The following is a 19,832-nucleotide window of genomic DNA, read 5'->3' on the forward strand; positions in this document are numbered from 1 at the left end:
CCTGATGACGCAATATCTGTTATGTTAAAATTAGTGCATGCCAACCCTGACAAGTGAACATGTCAAGGGTGTAAGATGAATGGCAAGCTTACACACGTGGAAACATGCAATTCTGGTAGTCTTACTGGACTCAGAATGCTCATTACCGGATGTACAACTCACTTTATGTCTATCTTGCCAGTCACACTTACCAGAAAGCTATTGAAAATAGAAAAGGGTTGCATCAAGAATCCTTTTAAGCCAGTGCAAAGATTGGACTAATTTTCCAGGAGCCATTTGGATGCGGAAGTACATCAAGAGTGGAGCTTGTTTTTTTTTTTTAACACCAAATTACTGGATTTTCATTTTATACAAAAGGTTAGGAAAAATTTTCCCATATTTTACATTTTTTTATATAAAAGAAAATCAGAGCCTTGGTTGGCACTTCGTGAAAAACACTAAAGGGGAAAGTTCACCCCAAAATATCATAATTTTCAAACCCGTGTGACTTTTTCTTCTGCAGAACACAAAAGAAGATATTTTGTTGATTTTTGTCCATACCGTAAAAAGTCCAGGGTCCAGTGTTGTTTTGAACCCTACTCACTATCAGTATATGGACAAAAACAGCTGAAACATTCTTCAAAATATCTTCTTTTGTGTTCCACAGAAGAAAATGAACCATCTTTAAAACATATAGACAGTTTTTCATGGGTTTCTAGAGAATATCTAGAGTTTCACAAATAAAAAACTCAACATGCAAAACTACTCGATCATACTTAATATTAGATGGCCTTAACTACTACTATGTACTAATATTAAATACCCATAAGACTATGGATTTACTGTGTAACTACATGTTTTTCCGGAAATGTCAATATTTACTGCTAATATGCTTGAGGTATAGGTTTAGGAGTAAAATTAGGGTAAGGGTTAAGTTTTGGGCCAAGGGTTTTGTTAAGGTTAGGTAAAGTTAACAGTGTAACTACAAATGTTAAAGGTACACTATATAACTTTTGGACCTCTAGTGGTTAAAAATCAAAACTGCATGCATTTTGCAGAAGAACATTGTTTTGGTTGTGCTTTGGCTCTGTGTGACTGTGCGGATGAATATGGTTCTTTCTCATAACTAAAAGAAGAGAGAGATTATCATACAGCTCATAAAACATTGACTACTAGGCTTATAGGGTTAGTTCACACAGAAATGATAATTATGTCATTTATTACTCACTCTCATGTCGTTCCACATCTGTAAGACCTTCATTCATCTTCGGAACACAAATTAAGGTATTTTTGATAAAATTCAATGGTTCAGTGAGGCCTGCATTACCAGCAATGACACTTCCTCTCTCAAGATCCATAAGATACTAAAAACATATTTAAAACAGTTCATGTGACTACAGTGGTTCAACCTTAATATTATAAAGTGACTAGAATACTTTTTATGTGCCAAAAACACAAAATAACGACTTTATTCAACAATATCTAGTGATTTCAATTTCAAAAAACTGCTTCATGAAGCTTTACGAATCTTTTGTTTTGAATCAGTGGTTCGGAGCGCCAAAATCACGATTTCAGTAAACGAGCCTTCGTTACGTCATAAGTGTTTTGAAACTTCAGTAGTTCATGTGACTTTGGCAATTTGATACACGCTCTGAACCACTGATTCGAAACAAAAGATTCGTAAATCTTCAAAGCTTCATGAAGCAGTGTTTTGAAATCGCCCATCACTAAATATTGTTGAATAAAGTTTGTTATTTTTGGTGCACAAAAAGTATTCTCGTTGCTTTATAATATTAAGGTTGAACCACTGTAATCGCATGAACTGTTTTAAATATGTTTTTAGTAGCTTTCTGGGCATTGAAAAAGGGAGCGTTCTTGCTGGAGCTGCAGGCCTCACTGAACCATCGTATTTTATCAAAAATATCTTAATTTGTGTTCAGAAGATGAACGAAGGTCTTACGGGTGTGGAACGAGATGAGGGTGAGTAATTAATGACAGAATTTTCATTTTTGGGTGAACTAACCCTTTAAGAGATAAAACCTGTTTAGATGGAAAGGATCTCAAGCTGACTCGCTGAAGGCGTTATTGTAGCTTTACCCATTAATAGACGGTACTTCCTTGAAAATAAATTCCAGCACAGCGCTACAACAACCATAATGAAATGAGCCTTCACAATAGATAATGCTTTACAATGAACTCTGTTAGAGAGCTACATATGGCAATTTATCTGTAAATAAAATAAAATACCTTACTCACCTGTGTCGCTTTTACAACATTTCAAATCCCTCAGTTCTTGCCATCTTTATATGTGAATAAAAGTCTAAATTAAATGTTCATCATATAAAGTGATCGTGTCTCTTCAGAAAACTTGGATTAAACTGCTCGATTTATTTGAATTTATTTTATGATCTCTTTATGAATGTTTTAAACCCTTTTAAACCCTAGTTTTGGGTGAACAGACATTCAATGAAGGGACAGAAATCTCTCAGATTTCATTAAAAATATCTTCATTTGTGTTCCGAAGAGGAACGAAAGTCTTATGACTTTGGAATGACATGAGGGTGAGTAAATGATGACAGAATTCTTTAAGAACCAACAAAATGAAATTAAACTGATAAAATGATCTTTCTTTGAGGTAAAGGTTCTAAACCTTGTGCTAACGTGCTCTCTCTTACTAAACTAGTTTTCTCCTTTCCTAGAGTCTAGCCTTGGTGCCAAAAACAGAAATGACCTTAAGGGTAATTAGCTTAATAAAAAGCATTCGCTATGCTGTCAATATGATTTGCATAATGTGTGAAGTCAGTCTTACTGGCGAACACACCCGATGTCAGTCGGGTTCACAGACAGGCGCAGAGACATTTCTCGGGGCCCTGGCATTGTTCGCACCTGTCATGAGGAATGCGGGGGGGGGATGGGGACAACAACACACAGCTGAGGCCCCTTCACTGTCCGTCTGTCCTGATGTCCATCAACATCAACAACCACTTTAACACTATTTGTTCCTTCTTCATCAACATTCTGCTGAACAACTACTTTTGTCTTCCACTGAAGAAAGTAAGTCAGAAAGGTTTTGGAACGACATGAGGGTGTGTAAATGATCATTTTTGGTGAACTATCCCTTTATTGTGCCCCTATTATGCTTTTTAAGATATTACCTTTCATGTAGTATGAATGTGCGTAGTATGAATGTTTTCTGGACATAATACATTCGCAATGTTGTCATTATCATGTGACCTACCAGTTGCGTCGCTTCACTTCCAATCACAAATCCTCTTCTGTGGCCTCATGGGATAGTAAAGTGTCCATCGAATGCACACTTCAGGATCTAGCCGGAAGTAGTAGTTCATCCGGGTACTTTTTGCCTACTCTGTGAATTCATACATGCTTCTTTTGTCACATACTGTTTTTCGCCAACTATAGTAGGGAAGTATGCGATTTCGGATGCAGCCATTGTCTTCCAAAACAAAGAACCGATTCCGAACTGCCTGAAACGAGTCGTCAGTAATTCCAGTCTTGCTGCCTGCTCAAACCTACGTAGGTTTGTAACAAATTTGCATAATGTCCGCTTATAGTCTTTATTGGCTGTATGTGAACGTCTACTTTGACCCGCCCTCAAACACTGTAGTTGTAGTTGAGGACTGAGGCCTGGAAGAGTTTGGATGAAGGCTTGGGCTTAAATTGATACGCCATCGTTACTGCTCCTATTACTGTGTATCAAGTGCTGAGAAGTGGGCGTTTGGTTTCCAGCATGCACTGTAAGCAGTCGACCAATCACAACAGACTGGGCCATCTGACCAATCAGAGCAGAGTAGGCTCTCAGAAAGGAGAGACTGAATCCTTTATCGAACCGTTTCAGACTCTGATAGAAAAGAGATAATGCTGCAATGTATATTATGAGAAAATTAAATTTTTTTGACCTCGGATGTAAGTAAGCCTATTGTAGGAGACTCCAAAACAAAATTAGGAACGTTTGAAATGGCACAATAGGGGCACTTTAACAGTCAATTTAATGATACAATGATAAATAAGCAGCTAATTTGCTTCCTGCAGTGCTCATAGTTTGACATTCACACAGACAATCCTCAGGCAACATCTCTGTCACTGAAAACATGTCTCTTCTTGCAGGAACATCATGTGACCTCATGCTGACCTGTGAAAACTAGACAGCAGGAACGAGAGAAATAAAGAGACGAGAGAAAATGAGTGTTGACATCTCCCTACCCCCTTCCATCATACTCCTGTTTCTTAATACTCGCCTGAACACAAAGTAAAAACAAAAGTTCTCTTTGGTTTCTCTGCTTTTTATTTCTCTCTTCATCAGTGCTTTTCGGTGACAGATGGCTTTCAAAGATCTCAGGTTACATTTTGTCTTCAAACCGGCATGTTTCTACTTAAGTTCCATTAAATTCCTGTTTACATTTCATCAAGTGCATTGTGGGAAAGCAGTGATTAGGAAACATCAAACGCTTGCAATAAAGGGAAGATGTATTTGATAAGTAACAGCAAATGTGCTCAAAGTAGTTTACTTTTGGAAAGCATTTTTGAAATGTTGTAATTAGGGTCAATGACATCTATTCATTTATTAACTCTTTCCCTGCCATGTTTTTTTTTTTTTTTAAGTTGCCATGTCAAAAGAAAGAACAGAGCCTCTGCTTTTACACAAAAAAACTATAGCTTCATGCACACATTTTTTTATGTACACGTTTTAAATTGTATTTTATGCACACATCAAGTCAACATGAAACCAAAATTGACTCTATTTACCGGTAGTTTCTTATTACACATTATTATTGTGGATTAACCAATGCATGTTGTTCCAAAGAAAAAATTTGCCTCTGTAATCTTTCAGCAAAATCTTAATGATTTGCTTTGCTTCTGAAACAACTTTTTCATTTCTATTGGTGTCAAGAATCTCTTTACTCAATTCAACCGATTCCCTATGGATAAAGACTTTATCTTGCTGAATATTTCATTACACGCAGAATTAGATTACGGAAATAAAATGGTTTGTGAACATTGTTTCATGTTGACTTTAAATTCCTGAACTTTCTTTTGAAAGTGAACAAATCAGGTTTATGCAATTTCTGTATTTATGGAGAAAAAATAAATTAATAACACTGACAGCCTCTCAAAGCATGAATATGGAATCAGTTCTTGACTGATTTTAATAGTACCCACTTGTCTAATGTTTTCTCAACACTCTCTCAAGGTTCAATTTACAGTCAAGTAGGAACAGATGGATAGCAAGAGGAAGTCCTGGAGGAAAGTACTGTATTTCAGCCTCGAGCCCTGACTTCAAAAGCATTTCATTTGTGAAAAGCTTTCTGAATAAGAGCTTCAGAAATAATAGTCAATCACTTGAATACCGCACTTATCTCCTTAAACACACACATATGGCAATTTGCAATATAAATATGGAAAGTGACACCTTATCCATTCTTAATGTAAAGGCAATCTACAATTGCATTTGTATTTCTACATATCACAAAAATAGGTTCTTTATTGGCATCAATGGTTCCATGAAGAACCTTTAACAACTAAAGGTTCTTTGGAAAAGGTTCTTCTTCAGATTATTACATTGTTCTTTACACTAAGAAATAAATGGTTCTTTTAAGAGCTGTTCACTGAAAGGGGTTTGGGGAAGCTAAAATGGTTTGGCCATGGGACCCATATAAGGCTATTAAATAGCAGTACAAAAGTAGTTTTTAATAATACAAGAAAGTAAGTTAGTTAAGTAAGGCATGCTGAGCCTCAATGTCCGCTACGGCAGCAGTCAGGATGAAGAGAAGGTAAGTTGGTATGTCATCCAAAATATAGAAAATAACAGTGGAAAATAAAGTGGCGTTTTGTGTAAAGGTTGCGGGTTGCACTTTATTTTACAGTACGTGTACTTAAAGTGTACTTACAATGTTCTTACCCAATAATGTACTGTAATAGAAGGTAACTACATGGGTTAAGGTTAGGTTTAGGGGGAGGTTCAGGGTTAGTACCTAGTTATAACCCAGTTATTGTAATTGGTATAGTAAGTACATAGTATATACATGTGGAACAGAACTGTAAAAGTGCTACCAGGCTGCGGAAACTACAATTACCATGGTAAATACAAAATACTAACATGAACTGTTAATAAAACGTTGGATTTGACACTGATCCTGATGAACATCATACCTGCATGCAAGTCCTTCCCAGCTAACACTCAACGTACCAGTTACATCATTTATTAGTACTTTTTGGTAGTTTAATGACTTAATAATTGACAATTTTACTACGACACTGTATGTTCGAATTTCATTTGCTTTTTATATATATTATTTATATTTATATATAGTGCAGTTATATGCCTCCACATTTGCATGCTCGAGTGAGCACCAGGAGCAAAGTAGGACAGGACAGGAAAGTTGTTTTATTCTGAGGTGAGACTTTTTATTTCATAACAAGCTATGAAAATATTGTTAGAATAACAATGACATATAGCCTGACAACATCTCATCTGACAGCAAATACTGAATCACAGAGAGTCTTTCTCAGGCACGCTTTAACTGCAATGCTAAACTGCATCTGAAAGAATTAGTCTTTCAAAATAAAGGTCTCGCATAAGAAAAACATTTAGAATAATGTTTTTTTTTTTTTGTTTCTTTGACTAAACACTCCGTGAGAAACATTAGCATCGCTGTGAAACCCCACTTTTGGAACTTTTATTTATTAAAAGGACCTATAATGCCCCTTTCACAAGATGTGAATATTTTCACATATATTTTCACATATAAGCCTCTGGTGTCCCCAGAATGTGTATGTGAAGTTTCAGCTCCAAATATCCCACAGATCATTTATTATAGCTTGTCAAATTTGCCCCTATTTGGGTGTGAGCAAAAACATGCCGTTTGTGTGTGTCCCTTTAAATGCAAACGAGCTGCTGCTCCCGACCGCTTTCCAGAAGAGGGTGGAGCTTTAACAGCTTGTGCTTCAGATACTCAACAACAAAGCTGGAGAATCTCACGCAGCCAAAATGAGGATTGTCAGTAACGGTGTTCAAGCCTTACATTGTTCAAACTGGAGTCGAACACTGATGGAGAGACTCAGGAAGAAGTTACAACTTTTAGAGAGAAACTGGACAATTCTAAATGGTTAGTGGATAAATTTATGTAGTTGCTGTGGAGTTGATTCAACTCATCAACCATCATGTTAATCTTTTGTGCCAATCCAGCATTGAACTGACCCTCATTTGGCTTCAGGAAACTCTTGTTTGGAGGGATTGTTATGGCTAAAATAATCCAGTTGTTTTACTATACAGTATAAGTAGTTGTATTAATAGTTTTGTTCTAGTGATGAATCCTTTCACATTTTCATTTTTTTTTTTTGTCTAAAAATGGAAAATTTGCTTAAAAAAAAATCACGGAACAAATGAAGCAACACATACATCTGGACATGTTTGAAGATAATCATCTATTATTGACTGTTTCTCACTGCTGTGGAATGTAATGCTTTCTCATGCACTGGTTTATTTATTGACGTGCCTAAACGACTTATCTCTTCAGAACTGATGCTTGCACACAGAGATATAGCCTAGATTCTAAGGCACTCTGTCAAGTATCAAGACATATTAATCCAACTTTTGGTATACTTTCTAAAGTACTCTAAATGCATCTGTTGCAGTGTAACATAAATAGTGCTAAAACACTGTATTTGTACATACACTGCATTACATTAAGGCTCATAAATTTATGTCTAACTATTTGGTGGTGCTTTATTTTGTTTTTGTGTGACACTCTCCACCTCCAGAACCTCATTTCTGTGTATGAATATTTCAATCACTTGTGCAAAACTTCCGAAAATTGTAAACACCTCATTACACAATGCACAATTAGATGCCAGAACCACTTAACGTCAAATTCCACATTAAAGGCATTAATTTGCAGTTCCACTTTAGAAGCAAATTGACATGAAATAGAGTCAGACAGTGTACTTTCCCCCTGTGCGTCACATTGTTTGGAGATATTTGGATTAATAGTGTTTGCATGCATCCAAAATCTTCAAGCTGGAGCTCTCGAGTAAAATAACAGAGTAATCCAGGAATATTACTACAAACATAAAGGATGTGAATTATGAACCATACTGATAGTAGTAACTAGCACTACTCTTAGTTTTGCAGCATACAGTATGAAAATATCTTGATGAAGTATTCAAAATATGCAACGTAATATAACATCATAAACATAATATTCTAGAGTGAAATTAACCCAAACACAGTAATATCAACTGCAATTATAGTAGCCTTTCTCTTGACTCATTTGATCATACTGTAAAGAGGACAAAAGTCCACTTCAGAGTAAAAATACAAAATGGTAACTGAGATAAAGGTTAAAATAAGAAATAAAGGCACACTCTGAGGTTTCAAGTCTCAAATATGAGAAATAAAATCTAAATTACAGGAAATAGTCACAATTGTGATATACTTGGTTAAAGTCATTGCAACATCTAAAGTTACAATTACAAGAAACAAAGTTGCAAAAGTTAAGAAATTAAGTATTTGTAATTGTGAAATATAAAGTCATTAATGGAGTTTTTCCCCCAGAGTTGTTTTCACATAAAATAGGTTAAACAATGCAAACCAGCAGCCAACGGGAGTGTTCAGGGAAACCCGTTTCTAAAAAAATGAAAAACTGCGATGCAAATCACAATGACGTGAAATAAATGTAAACACAAAATATTCTTTATTTTTTCGTCTAGACTACACAGATTCACTGCTGTAGCTCTAAAAGGTATCTACATTTGCATTTTATTTACAGCCCATTTCTTCTCATCTTATTTACATGTTCAAAGAGAAGCATTTAGAAACACAGTGTTGAGAACAAACGAAAAGTCCAAATGAGTCCGAAAGTTTTGAAAAAATAAAAGCCTTACGATGCATTTCAGTGCAATTTAACACATTGCATTTTTTCCTTCATTCAGCGTTGCTCTTTTTAAATACAGCGATGTAGTCAGACTCATGATGTCACTGCATTCAATGACAGTAAAAGAAACCAAAATATGCTCGACAGTATTATACAGCTTAAAACACTTGATCTATTCGTCTTGGTGACCATCCCCAAGCGATTTCCCCAAGAGCGACAGCAGAGGCAGATTCATATACCGAACGCTAACGTGAAGCGCCAATGCGCCGTCATCTTAACATCATCCAACCAGAAATAGATGCTCTTTGAAGTTCACATATCCAGATGGTGGGTTGACGTGCATTTCAACCTCTAAACGACGCACCTTCAGGCCTTAATGCATTTCAGGCAGCTTGCAGAGCACTCACGACGTCGCCTCTTGCTTGGGAGATCCTTGGGGCAAAGGCTATTCACAGGGGTTGTCACCTTTCCTTACCACAATGTGCAGTGCTTGCAGCACTAAGTATATTTCTTTAAAAAAAAAATAAAAAGGAGTCTGAGTGCACGTTTAAGTAATGTGCTTATTTTTTTAAGCATTCATGCCGCTTTACGCTTGAAGCGTTTGTTTCACTGACAAACATGAGGACGTATACTCCTCTAAAAAACACAGCACTAAAATAAATACTGTCATTCTTAGGAATGGTCCATATGCAACTCTTTGTTGTAACCATGAAAACAAATGAACTAAATTGACCAACTCTCAGGACTTTATTCCATGTGTTGAAACACTAGGCATTGTTCAAGTACAACGATTAGCAATAAAAGGGACAAATGTTCACATTTTTGTATGTTTTCACAACTGTTATACTGTTATGTGAAGGTTTCCATAAAATAACGTGTTGATCTCAAACTATTTTATTAAAAAAAACCATCCTTTTTCATAAAGTCGCTCCATTCCAAAACCTAGCGAGCTGCCTTGCTGTGTACCGCCTACATAGGGAGCTGACTTCATAGGCAGCAAGATGGAACCTCATAAGTGAGTGATCTGACAAATTGCGGAGAATCAATTCCAATAGAGTTTGATGTTAGCATGTTGCTATGCTAAATGCACAATACTCTAATGTGCATAAAACTGCACAGCACAAAAATATTGGGTAAGTATCCAATTAGTTCAGACTACTTTTATTTATATTTTGAGCACTAATTAAAATATAAAAATATTTATAATCTTATCAGCCGCTGCATCAGGATCAACCCTTAAAATGTTGTCTAGGTAGGCAGCTCACTAGGGTCTTTCAAACAGTGCCAATTTCATTTTCACAAGCATCTTTAAAGACCACGGGGCTTCATATTCCCTATTTATTTACTACATTTCTGTCAATTTTTCCGATTTTAAGAGTGCGTTTCACTTCCTTTCTCTTTCTAAACATGTTTTAAGCCATTTGGTCAAAATTAGAAATAATAATAATAAAAATGGATGTTACCAGCAAGCCACCCAGTCCCAAAATATTACAAGACACCACAGCAAGGTTTGAACATGAGATGGATTCAGCAAGGAATCTGAACTACAAACACCAATGTCCTTGTTTAAGTATGACACAGCCGGTGGGCTTTCAAGTATAAAAAGAAGCGATTAAAAGAGGTCTCTCCTTGGCTGAGGCGCGGGAAAAGGCAGAGTAGAGTGAAGCTCGTGAATAACAATCTGCTCGTCTGGCAGCAGGCTGAGCCAGTGAGCATAATGCATTACCAGCCTTCTTCCTATATTCCTTTGAGCAAACCCACAAACACGAAGGCAGAACCGAACAAACCGCCGACACTGCCATATGCTGTCTTCTAGCAGCCGCACTTGAAGGGCAAAGAGGGTTTAAGAATTACCAAAAGAGAGAAGGGCACTCTGCTGTCGAAACAGTGCAACTGTTTGCAACCATGTACGTCATGTCTTAAAAAAATAAGTCTGGCACAGTCAACATAAAAATAAAGTAACATAATATGGTCACAAACGCAACTTGTCTTTGGCAAGAAGTCCTGGACGCTGAGTCCGAGCACGGGTTCCCCTTGCGTTCATGTCACCTGCGACCCATCTCAGTCTGTCGCAAGAAGTGGACGTTATTTACGTTGTCGGCCAACTCGGGGAACTGATCGACCGATACTATGTAGAAGCCCTCGAAGCCCTGCACGCGTCCAGCGCTCAGGAGCTGCTGCCTCTCCCCGTCCGTCCAAGCTCGAGAGCCCTCTTCTCCTTGCCGCAGTCTGTGACGTTCGCGAGCCCACGCGGCCGCGACGGCCCTCTGACGCGCGAGCTCCAGCACGCGGACCTTCTCTTCATCCTGACTGCTGCCGTAGCGGACGTTGAGGCTCAGCGTGCCGTACTGCAGCTGGACGTCGGTTATGCGGCGAGAACGGCCGCCGAGGACCGTGTTGACCTGCGAGACGGTTACATTCACGCCCGTTTCTAGTGTGCGCTGGCCCACCGTCATGCCTAGCAGAGATAGGTCACCCTCAACCGGTCCCGATTTGACAAAGTAGTGCGTGTCCAAACCCGCAATGGTGAAGTGTAAATCCTGCAGGTAGGTTGCCTTGTCTAGGACTGCAGCGATCCGCCGCCCATCCTCGTTGGCCAGGCTGATGATGTCTGCAGCGACACGGCCCTCCCGGATGGCTACTTTCACGCCTTTCCCGAAGAGCGACGCCCCTGTGGCGAAGAGCGCACGGAGAGGGGTTTGAGGGCAGCCGGAATCACTCGCTCCGTAGATCTGTCCGAAACGCTCCAATCGGACGAAAGACTTCAGCTGCCTCTGGACTTCGCACTGTACCCCCAGAATGGACTGCGAAAAGACAAACAAAACCCTGTGAGTGCCCTGGCATCAACTTCTTGAAGATTTCACTGTGATCATGGGTGACTACTTTCATTGAGCGAATAAATTAAACGTATAATATTGCATCTCCAGAACAACATTCGCAATTACTGTTGGCCACAGTGAGGACTGTGATCAAATGTGACATATTATGACATGGTTCATCTCAGCAAAACATTGTACATTGTAAATCCTTGCATATGATTTTCACATTCATTAAGTTATCTCCTCCAGTGGCAGGCGTCATTGCACCCACCGCCTTCGCTGCTGCTATTTCCTGGGAGTAAGTAACATTTCCTGATGGCTTGTGCAAGATGGGTGATCTCAGCGGGAAACTCATCCTACCCCCACGTTCAGCTGCTCAACTTTCCCCTTAACCAAGAATCATGCTGCTTCATTAACACTTCAAACATTTCATGTTTCCTGATATAACTACTGTGCGTAGCATAACTAATTTTATTTTATGTTCAGGTGAGAATGAGTGTGAATCATGTGATTTATTTTGAAGATCTTCCAAATGTGCTGATCTGACGCTTCAACACTTGAATAACTTTTGTTTATAGGGAGTAAACAGGTTCCCATAATTTTTACCTCCCACTAGTTTCTGAAGAGGCTTGGGGTTATTCTCAAAGTATTAAAGCATCATTTGCAACTGAAAGTATTTCACGAGTTCACACTTACATATAATCAGTAAAGGTTAATGCATATTTGGCAGGGGGAGGGCTCCGAGCTCGGAATTTGGCCCAAACCTACAGTACTCCCCCCCCATCCAAGGCTGGGATAGGAATAGTTAGGAGTCAGGAGATAGGGTGGTGGTGGAGAGATGCTAGAAAACTGTCTTGGGACAAAGTATGCTGTATATATACCTCCTATCACGCTAATTGAGTTGATTAACTGAACATGCTCCTCCCGAACTTTATTAACAAAGCATTATTTAAAAAGGTATTCAATTGTGGTTTAAACAGCATTCACAACCCATTTTACTTCTGTAATGTGAATGTTAATCTGAGTTCACAATCAACTGTGGAGAACAACCACTTTTGAGGAGGAATTTTGACTGAGACAAGCAGGTTGAAGGTCAAGTTCTCTCTTCAAATGCTATCATTTCTTTTTCAAGTCTCTTGTTTAGACTTGAAAAAGAAATGATACCATTTTTTTTTTTTTTACAATAGGTACTATTCAGGCAGTTCTTGCTATAAGCAAATAATGTGTTGAAGAGAAATGAATACAAGAGTCTCTCTTTAGGACAACAATAACGCAGTGATAAGTGACCCTCTAATTTAATGTGACTTGACGGGAAATCCTCGCCCCCAAGAGAAGATTTAGATAACCATGAGGGACCTATGCATGCAGATGGATTGTACTAGTCCCAGAAATAGCGAGTTCTGTGTGTCAGACTCTGGGGCTCCTGTCCGGAAGGAGAAACAGAGTCCAGCTGAAGCTCTGGCACTGGAACAAAGTTCTTGTGTTATCTGATATTATCCCCTCCGAGTACATGTCCCCATCTCTCCCCTTTGCCTTCTTTTTACTCTCTGCTGAGTGTCGCCCTTCACTACAGATTAAGTCACTGAACATGGAAGAAAAAAAAAAAAACCCATAAGGTCTCTTTAATGTCTCAATTGCTTCTTCTGGACCTATGAGATTAAAGGCCTGGGTATACTTTATTTTTCTTGTTCCGCCGAGTTGAGCGCACAAGCCTTCCAAAGTATACTCCTTTGGCCGTAAGCATGGAAAGTCGGTTCGCCACATGCACACTATCTAGTGGACTTTGTTTTCAAGCACTCAAGTCACCCGCATATGCGCTGGTTTACGCCCACCGTCCGCGTGGACACAAAAATTGGGTTGCACGCGGACCCTCCTACTTTGGGCATAAACGGAGAGCAAATGGAGTGTCCTGTATCTCAGAATATTTCTCCTGATGAAAAGACCCAGATAATCTCACATGTGTCTTCACTAGAGCTTCAGAAGTGATCAATGTAGTCTCAAACTGTGCTCAGATTTGTTGAGACACTAAAATCTTAGTATGAACTTATAAAATTCTCCCAAGATCCGAGCTGCTATCCACATTAAATTTACAGCTCTAATTTATTCCTTTTCTATTCTAAGATGGAATTTTAGGGGAACTACCAAATAAATATGTATATTTTTAAATAAAACACTTAATAAAAAAAGGTTCACTTGCATGTCATGTGCCCATAACCAACATCAGAGAACATGCAAATGTGTTAATTATTGAATTATTAACTTAAAATCTCAGGTAGATATTTTAAATATTTAATGTGTTTGTTGACAAAAAAAGTTCAGAAATCCCTGCCTTAGAGGTAGAATACCTTAGACCTCACCACAGTAGTTTGTTTACTCCACCAGCCTTCTCATTCTGGTCACAGTTCATAGGGCACAGAGAGATAAACAGCTGGTAGGGACTGTCTATGCTGCAACCTACCCATTTGACTTTTTTTCCTGACAAAAAATAAAAAAATAAAAAAACCTGCATCATTCAAATAGCACTGGGCGGTCAGACAGCATGGAGGCCTATCAGCGCAGGGCTCCGATCAAAGTCAAAATCAATCTGCAGACATCCAGTGGATATCAGCCAGCACATTTACATCTTTTCTCAACCACACAGGTCTTCGAGACCCTGGGAGTCTAAACGGCAAGAGAAAGAGAGTCACCACAGCGCTAAATTTTTAGAGCACTAAATCCATCACGTTTGGTGTAAGAAGCAGAACTCCAGCTCCAAAAAAAACCTCCAACTGAATTAGGAAGTGCTGGCTAAGAGTGAGAACAGCACTGTGCAGGTGAATCTCATAAAGCTACAATTTCAGGTCATATTTCAGCCAAAAAACAGATCATATTTATATTAAATTGTATTTTGTGAATTGCCAACAAGGCATAATATTACAACCATTAATTCCATTGTGACTTCTGAATGAAAATTAAGCACTTCTTCATTAAATTCTCATTAAATGGTTAGTTCTCAAAAAATAGAAATAGAAATAAGTCTGCCTTTATTTCAAATCCTAAATTCCATGAAAGAAGTAGCGATGTCTGATTTGTGAAGGAATCATTTGAGTTTTTCAATAAATCAGCTGATCTAGATCAGAAAAAACGGACTGAATGATTTATTATTTGAACTGCCTGTTCACCTCATCTGATGTGGTTGCAGACGTTCTCGTCAGGTTTTTCAGTGAATAACAACTTAAATTTTAACTAAACTATTTTAACTTTTAACTACTGGATGACTTTAGAAGACTTGGAACAATGTGCATGAGTTTTATGGACCACATTTATGTTACTTTTTGTCTTTTTGAAGCTTGAAAACTTCAGTCCCTTTAACACTGCAAAAAATAAAAAAAAAGATTAATACACCGTGGTTACTGGTACTGTCTTTAATTATTTAATCACTCTGAACTTGCAGAGAATTAATGTGCTTAATTGTAGTGAAAATAATGTCACACAAAAAAAACTTCAATGGTCTCAAAACGGTTCATTTTTCTGTCATTTTAGGGTGAAACATGAATCATGTTCTTTGTGAGATTCACCTGATCATCCCTCCTTCAGCTGTTATTGTGTAGGTTGTAAGGTTTCTTAATAGTTCATTTCAGCAAATTTCAGTCATAAAAAATTGGAGGAGAAAAGGCTATTAGTAATGAAGGGTCATTTCCTCTATGCCTTTAGATACTCTGCACTGCAGGTCTTGTAAATATAACATGGGCATTATGGTATAAACAACCCACATTGGACTCTCAAAAAAATCAGCTGTACAGCTGCAAGGCCATTAGCAGTTTTTTTTTTTTTTTTTAAATGCAGCCGCTTTAAAAGCCCATAAATGACCCCACAATTACACCGCCAAAAAGCAAATTGGTTGGCAATTAGAATTGTTTACTGCACCCCAATAAAATGGGGAAATGTCTGCTTGTGGGGTTGAGCCAGAGAGAGCTGATTTATGGGTAACTCAGTAGGCATGACTATGCAAAGGGCTGTGGGACACAAACTGTTCTTTTTTGGTCTCACTTCCACAGTAAAGTTTCAGTCTCAGAGTAAACATTCAAAAGTTTTTACTGTCTAGTAAAGAACATATATATAAAAAAGGACATTTGAAATGGAAAATTCAAGCAAGGGTTTGGAATTGAATTAGGCTCTTCTTTTGAGAGCTGCCTTGAAAGAGCTATTGGATGCACTTCTAAGGTTCCCACAGGAGAGGAACCCTACGAGGATCATGATAGAGGGGGAGTCTCCCTGGAGGGTTGAGATTGCTGCCCAACAGAGTCCATCGTTGCATCTTTGCATTGTGTCCAAGTTGATTTGAAGTCAGCCCACACCACTGCCAGAGAAACAAACCTTCGAGTGCAATTCTTTTAACTCTTCATAGGTTTTGGGAAGTGGTCACACTAGTAAATGATGGTTGGATCCAATGGCCACAAGTAACTGAACCCTAATATTTTTCTGCTGTATTAGTGGAGACTCTTTAAATGCATGTCCTGGCAATTTAAACAGCTTTGTATGCAAGAGCACACAACTGTGTGCTTTTGATTAAATTATAATGGTTGGTTCCCAAAGGAGAATTCATTAGAGAAAGAGAAAAAGAGACGCTCTGTTGGGAGTTGAGTCTGCATGGCTGTGAAAACCCAACACAACTTTTGAAAAACAGACTGTTTTCCCTCACAACTCAACTAAATAAAAACAAAATCTGGGGTGTCTAAAACTTGAAAGTCCTTTTTTTGGATACTTCAGTTCTCCTTGAATGTGTGAAAGTCATATGACACCTGCCAGGCTGATGGCTTCAAATAGCTCTATCACATTACATTTAAAATCTCATATCTCAGGTCTGAGGCACACCCAAGTCGCTCAGCTTCAAATGCTCGCTTATTATAGAGCTTGATAGCTTGAGGTTGTGCTGCTTATACTATTTGACGCATGGAATGGAAGCCCTTATCAACAAGGGGACTGGACTTACCATACATACCTATCAGTTTAAAAAAAAATTCAAGTAGTTTCAGTTGCTTTTAGACATCAAATATGGGGTGGGCTGTATGACAAACTTTATATCATGGTATGAGTGACTTGAAAATGCAATATACCACAAAATATATTTTCATTATTTTTTTTTTATTTTTTTTGGATATTCAAAAAATGCATTTATATTTCTATATATATTAAATAGCAATGCTATTTCAATTTTTATTTGGAACTTTTTTTTGTTTTTAGATGTATTGAGAGATATATATGGAAGCTTGTTTCCGCCACGGAATTAAAAAAATAAGATAATTGTGACTTTTTAAATCACAATTCTGACTTTTTGCACGAATTGCGTGATATAAACTCGCAATTGCGAGTTATAAATTCAGAATTGCGGGATATATTTCTGACTTTTTCTTGCAATTGCAAGTTTAATCTCTCGCAATTGTGACTTTTTCCCCCTCACAATTCTGATTTTAAAACTCGCAATTCAGAGAAACTCGCAATTGTGACTTTATAGCTTGCAATTGTAATTTTATATCACGTAATTGCAAGAAACAAAGTCAGAATTGTGAGATAAAAGTCGCAATTACATTTTTATTTTTTATTCCATGGCGGAAACAAGCTTCCATAGATATATATCTACCAAAGTATGAAAAAAAGTTCTGATGAAAGCGAAAGGACTTTTTTATTTTTTACAAAACATCAGAATTTTAAGTTAGAATTTATATGAATTTATATATTGTATATCTTATAATATAATATACTGTAAAAGAATTTGCAAAATGATGTTTAACATTTTAGATGTATAGCATGTCACACCAAAGGATATGTCAACTTCCCAAAAGTATTTGATGTGCCAACTAATTCTGCCCACTCTTATATACCCGTTACTCTTTCAGAAGAAGAGAGGAGAGCTCAAGAGGTAAAGTGTCCTTAACAACAGCCAAAAGAGCCGCCACCGTGTCCAACTAGCTTCTTAATTATTCAGATGGCTTAAAGGATGCTCGATAATCAGTGCATGTCTGAGACTGAGAAAAACAGGGAGCACCGAGACAAAGAAGCATAAAGATAGGAAAGAGAGGGAGACAACATCTTTTAGAGAGCTAAAGAGTGTGAAAGACTGAGATGAAATCAATGGCTGCTGCAGGAGGAAATTTGGAGTGAATTTCCCTAATGGCCGTCCTATTACAAGGGCTCTTTAGCTTGACCCCTTTCCCTCGGCTCGAGGAGCCAGAGCAGAGGTCACACTCTTTCGTGCAAGCATCTGGGTTGATTGCTGTGGACTCCTCTGGGAGGTGGCAAACTAAAAGGTCAAGTTACTGCAAATAAAGTCTGAAGTTAAAGTCAAAGGCCAGGTGTGTTTTTAAAAAGGTGGGCAAACAAACAGAGAAATTTATTGGATGAATTACCTTGGTGCTATCCCACTCTTGAGTCTTTATCTGAGTGTGAATGAGCTCGTAAGAAGGCTCCATGGCGTCCGTGACAGGTTTGTGGTAGCCAGGGATGACGTTGTATAGCTGGAAACCAAACGTCACTAGCCAGCTGTTGACATCTGTTCGAAGAGAAATACTGCAATGAAGTACACTTACAACAGAGCAAAAGGAAACTGCAGCACTCACTGACAATGCCTGTAAAACAATTTACTCTATTTGGGTGAACTACATTTCAAAAGCATGATTCATTGCAAATCAGGACACATGCCAAGTGAGCTCCTTTTTGAAATAAGCTCCCGCAGTCATTACAGGCAACACTAGTTTTAGAGACTGGACTAAATATGATTAATCCTCCACAGGAAGTGGCAAATCTCTCTGATAAAATTTCTTCCACCATGTAAGAAACTCAATGTTTTAGATCTGCTGGTGCACTTGATAATCATACATATTTCATGCTGTGACCAAATGTGTCACCCTTTCTATAATCTTTATAAGCATTGGCACGGAGAGCAAATGCTATCACAATATACAGAGAGTATCAACCTTGCCAAAATCAAATAGCCTTTTTAGTCATTTGTTCCCTGCTGCATCAAACACATTAGTCATGGAGAGAACAAACATTACTGTAGCGATGAAGTGCACACGACTACTGCTCCCTTTTTTAAGGCTGTGTCACTTGACAGAGTTGTTTTAAATATGAATGTGATTAAGGACAATGAAAGGACCTCCTGTACTTCAGAGAGGAATGAAAATGTCAATGCCATCATTCATAAAAGGCTGACGGCCCACTCAAGTACATCTAATATCCAGCAGAATCTTTAGATTTCCTTCTTCAAAGCTAACTTTAATGACATAGGGTATAACCTAGAAGCAAAGTGCTTATCTGAGCTTGAAATACGGCTAGTCCACCATAATATTAGCATATCCTGCTGCAAAGGCCAGTAAAACTAGCACAAGCTTGTTTAGAGTATGCTGGTCTGGTCGTTTCTACCAGTATATACATGCTATTTGCTAACAGCTAAAAGCTAATCAACCATAGTTTCACAACAATAATCAAATGATGCACACCAGCATTGCATTTTATACAACAATATACAACATAAGCACGTACAGGTATAGTCTTTTTTTTTCATTGGTGATGTACTGTATGAAAGGAAAACATTGTTCTGGGAAACTCTCATGAGGTTCACTTTTGTCGAATCCAAGGTTTGGGTAAGGGGCAGGGTTGTTTGCATCTGAATTTTCAGAGAACAAGGGCTCATCTTGCCACAAATCTTTTCAACGTGATACGCAAAGGAAATACACACTACAACACGGCTAGTCTAACATAAACAACTGATATCACCATTTGTGTAGTATTCATTTCCTTTGGTAGCAAGGGCATGAACCAAGGCTTTGATTTTTAGTCAAAAACCAGCATGCATTCACTGTTATAGACTACAAATGTGACTATAATATTTTGTTTTCTTTGAGTAAGGCTGCGATTTCGCTTTCAAGTGGAGAGAAAAGCGAATCAGCCCCTAGCTTCTAGTTCCTTGGACTCCTTTGTGTTATTTTGTCTAACACTGGGGAGCATTCACCACTATTTACCTCCCGTACAGGCTGAGGAAGCAAAGACTGATGGATATTTCAGAGGAACAACCTGAATGAAGAACAAAGGGGACTTTGTTGTGCTGTCATTGCTCACAAGCAGTGTTTGTGGAGGCAAGAACACCCCAAGCTGGGGCTGGGAC

General features: G+C 38.2%; 1 protein-coding gene across 12 annotated transcripts in view; it reads right to left on the bottom strand.

The window, feature by feature from the left end:
* Positions 1-8,662: 8,662 nt before the first annotated feature.
* Positions 8,663-19,832, bottom strand: part of tenm4 (teneurin transmembrane protein 4) — a 262,005-nt gene continuing 250,835 nt past the window's right edge. For all 12 annotated transcript variants that reach the window (XM_051862025.1, XM_051862022.1, XM_051862031.1 and 9 more), the window contains 2 exons: positions 18,076-18,218; positions 8,663-11,674 (listed from right to left, as the gene is read on the bottom strand). In XM_051862025.1, the coding sequence (XP_051717985.1) occupies positions 10,916-11,674; positions 18,076-18,218 (902 nt within the window). In that variant the 3' untranslated portion in view covers positions 8,663-10,915. The remainder of the gene's footprint in view (positions 11,675-18,075; positions 18,219-19,832) is intronic.

Source organism: Ctenopharyngodon idella, chromosome 15 (genome assembly GCF_019924925.1).
Source record: "Ctenopharyngodon idella isolate HZGC_01 chromosome 15, HZGC01, whole genome shotgun sequence".
Lineage (NCBI taxonomy): Eukaryota > Metazoa > Chordata > Actinopteri > Cypriniformes > Xenocyprididae > Ctenopharyngodon > Ctenopharyngodon idella.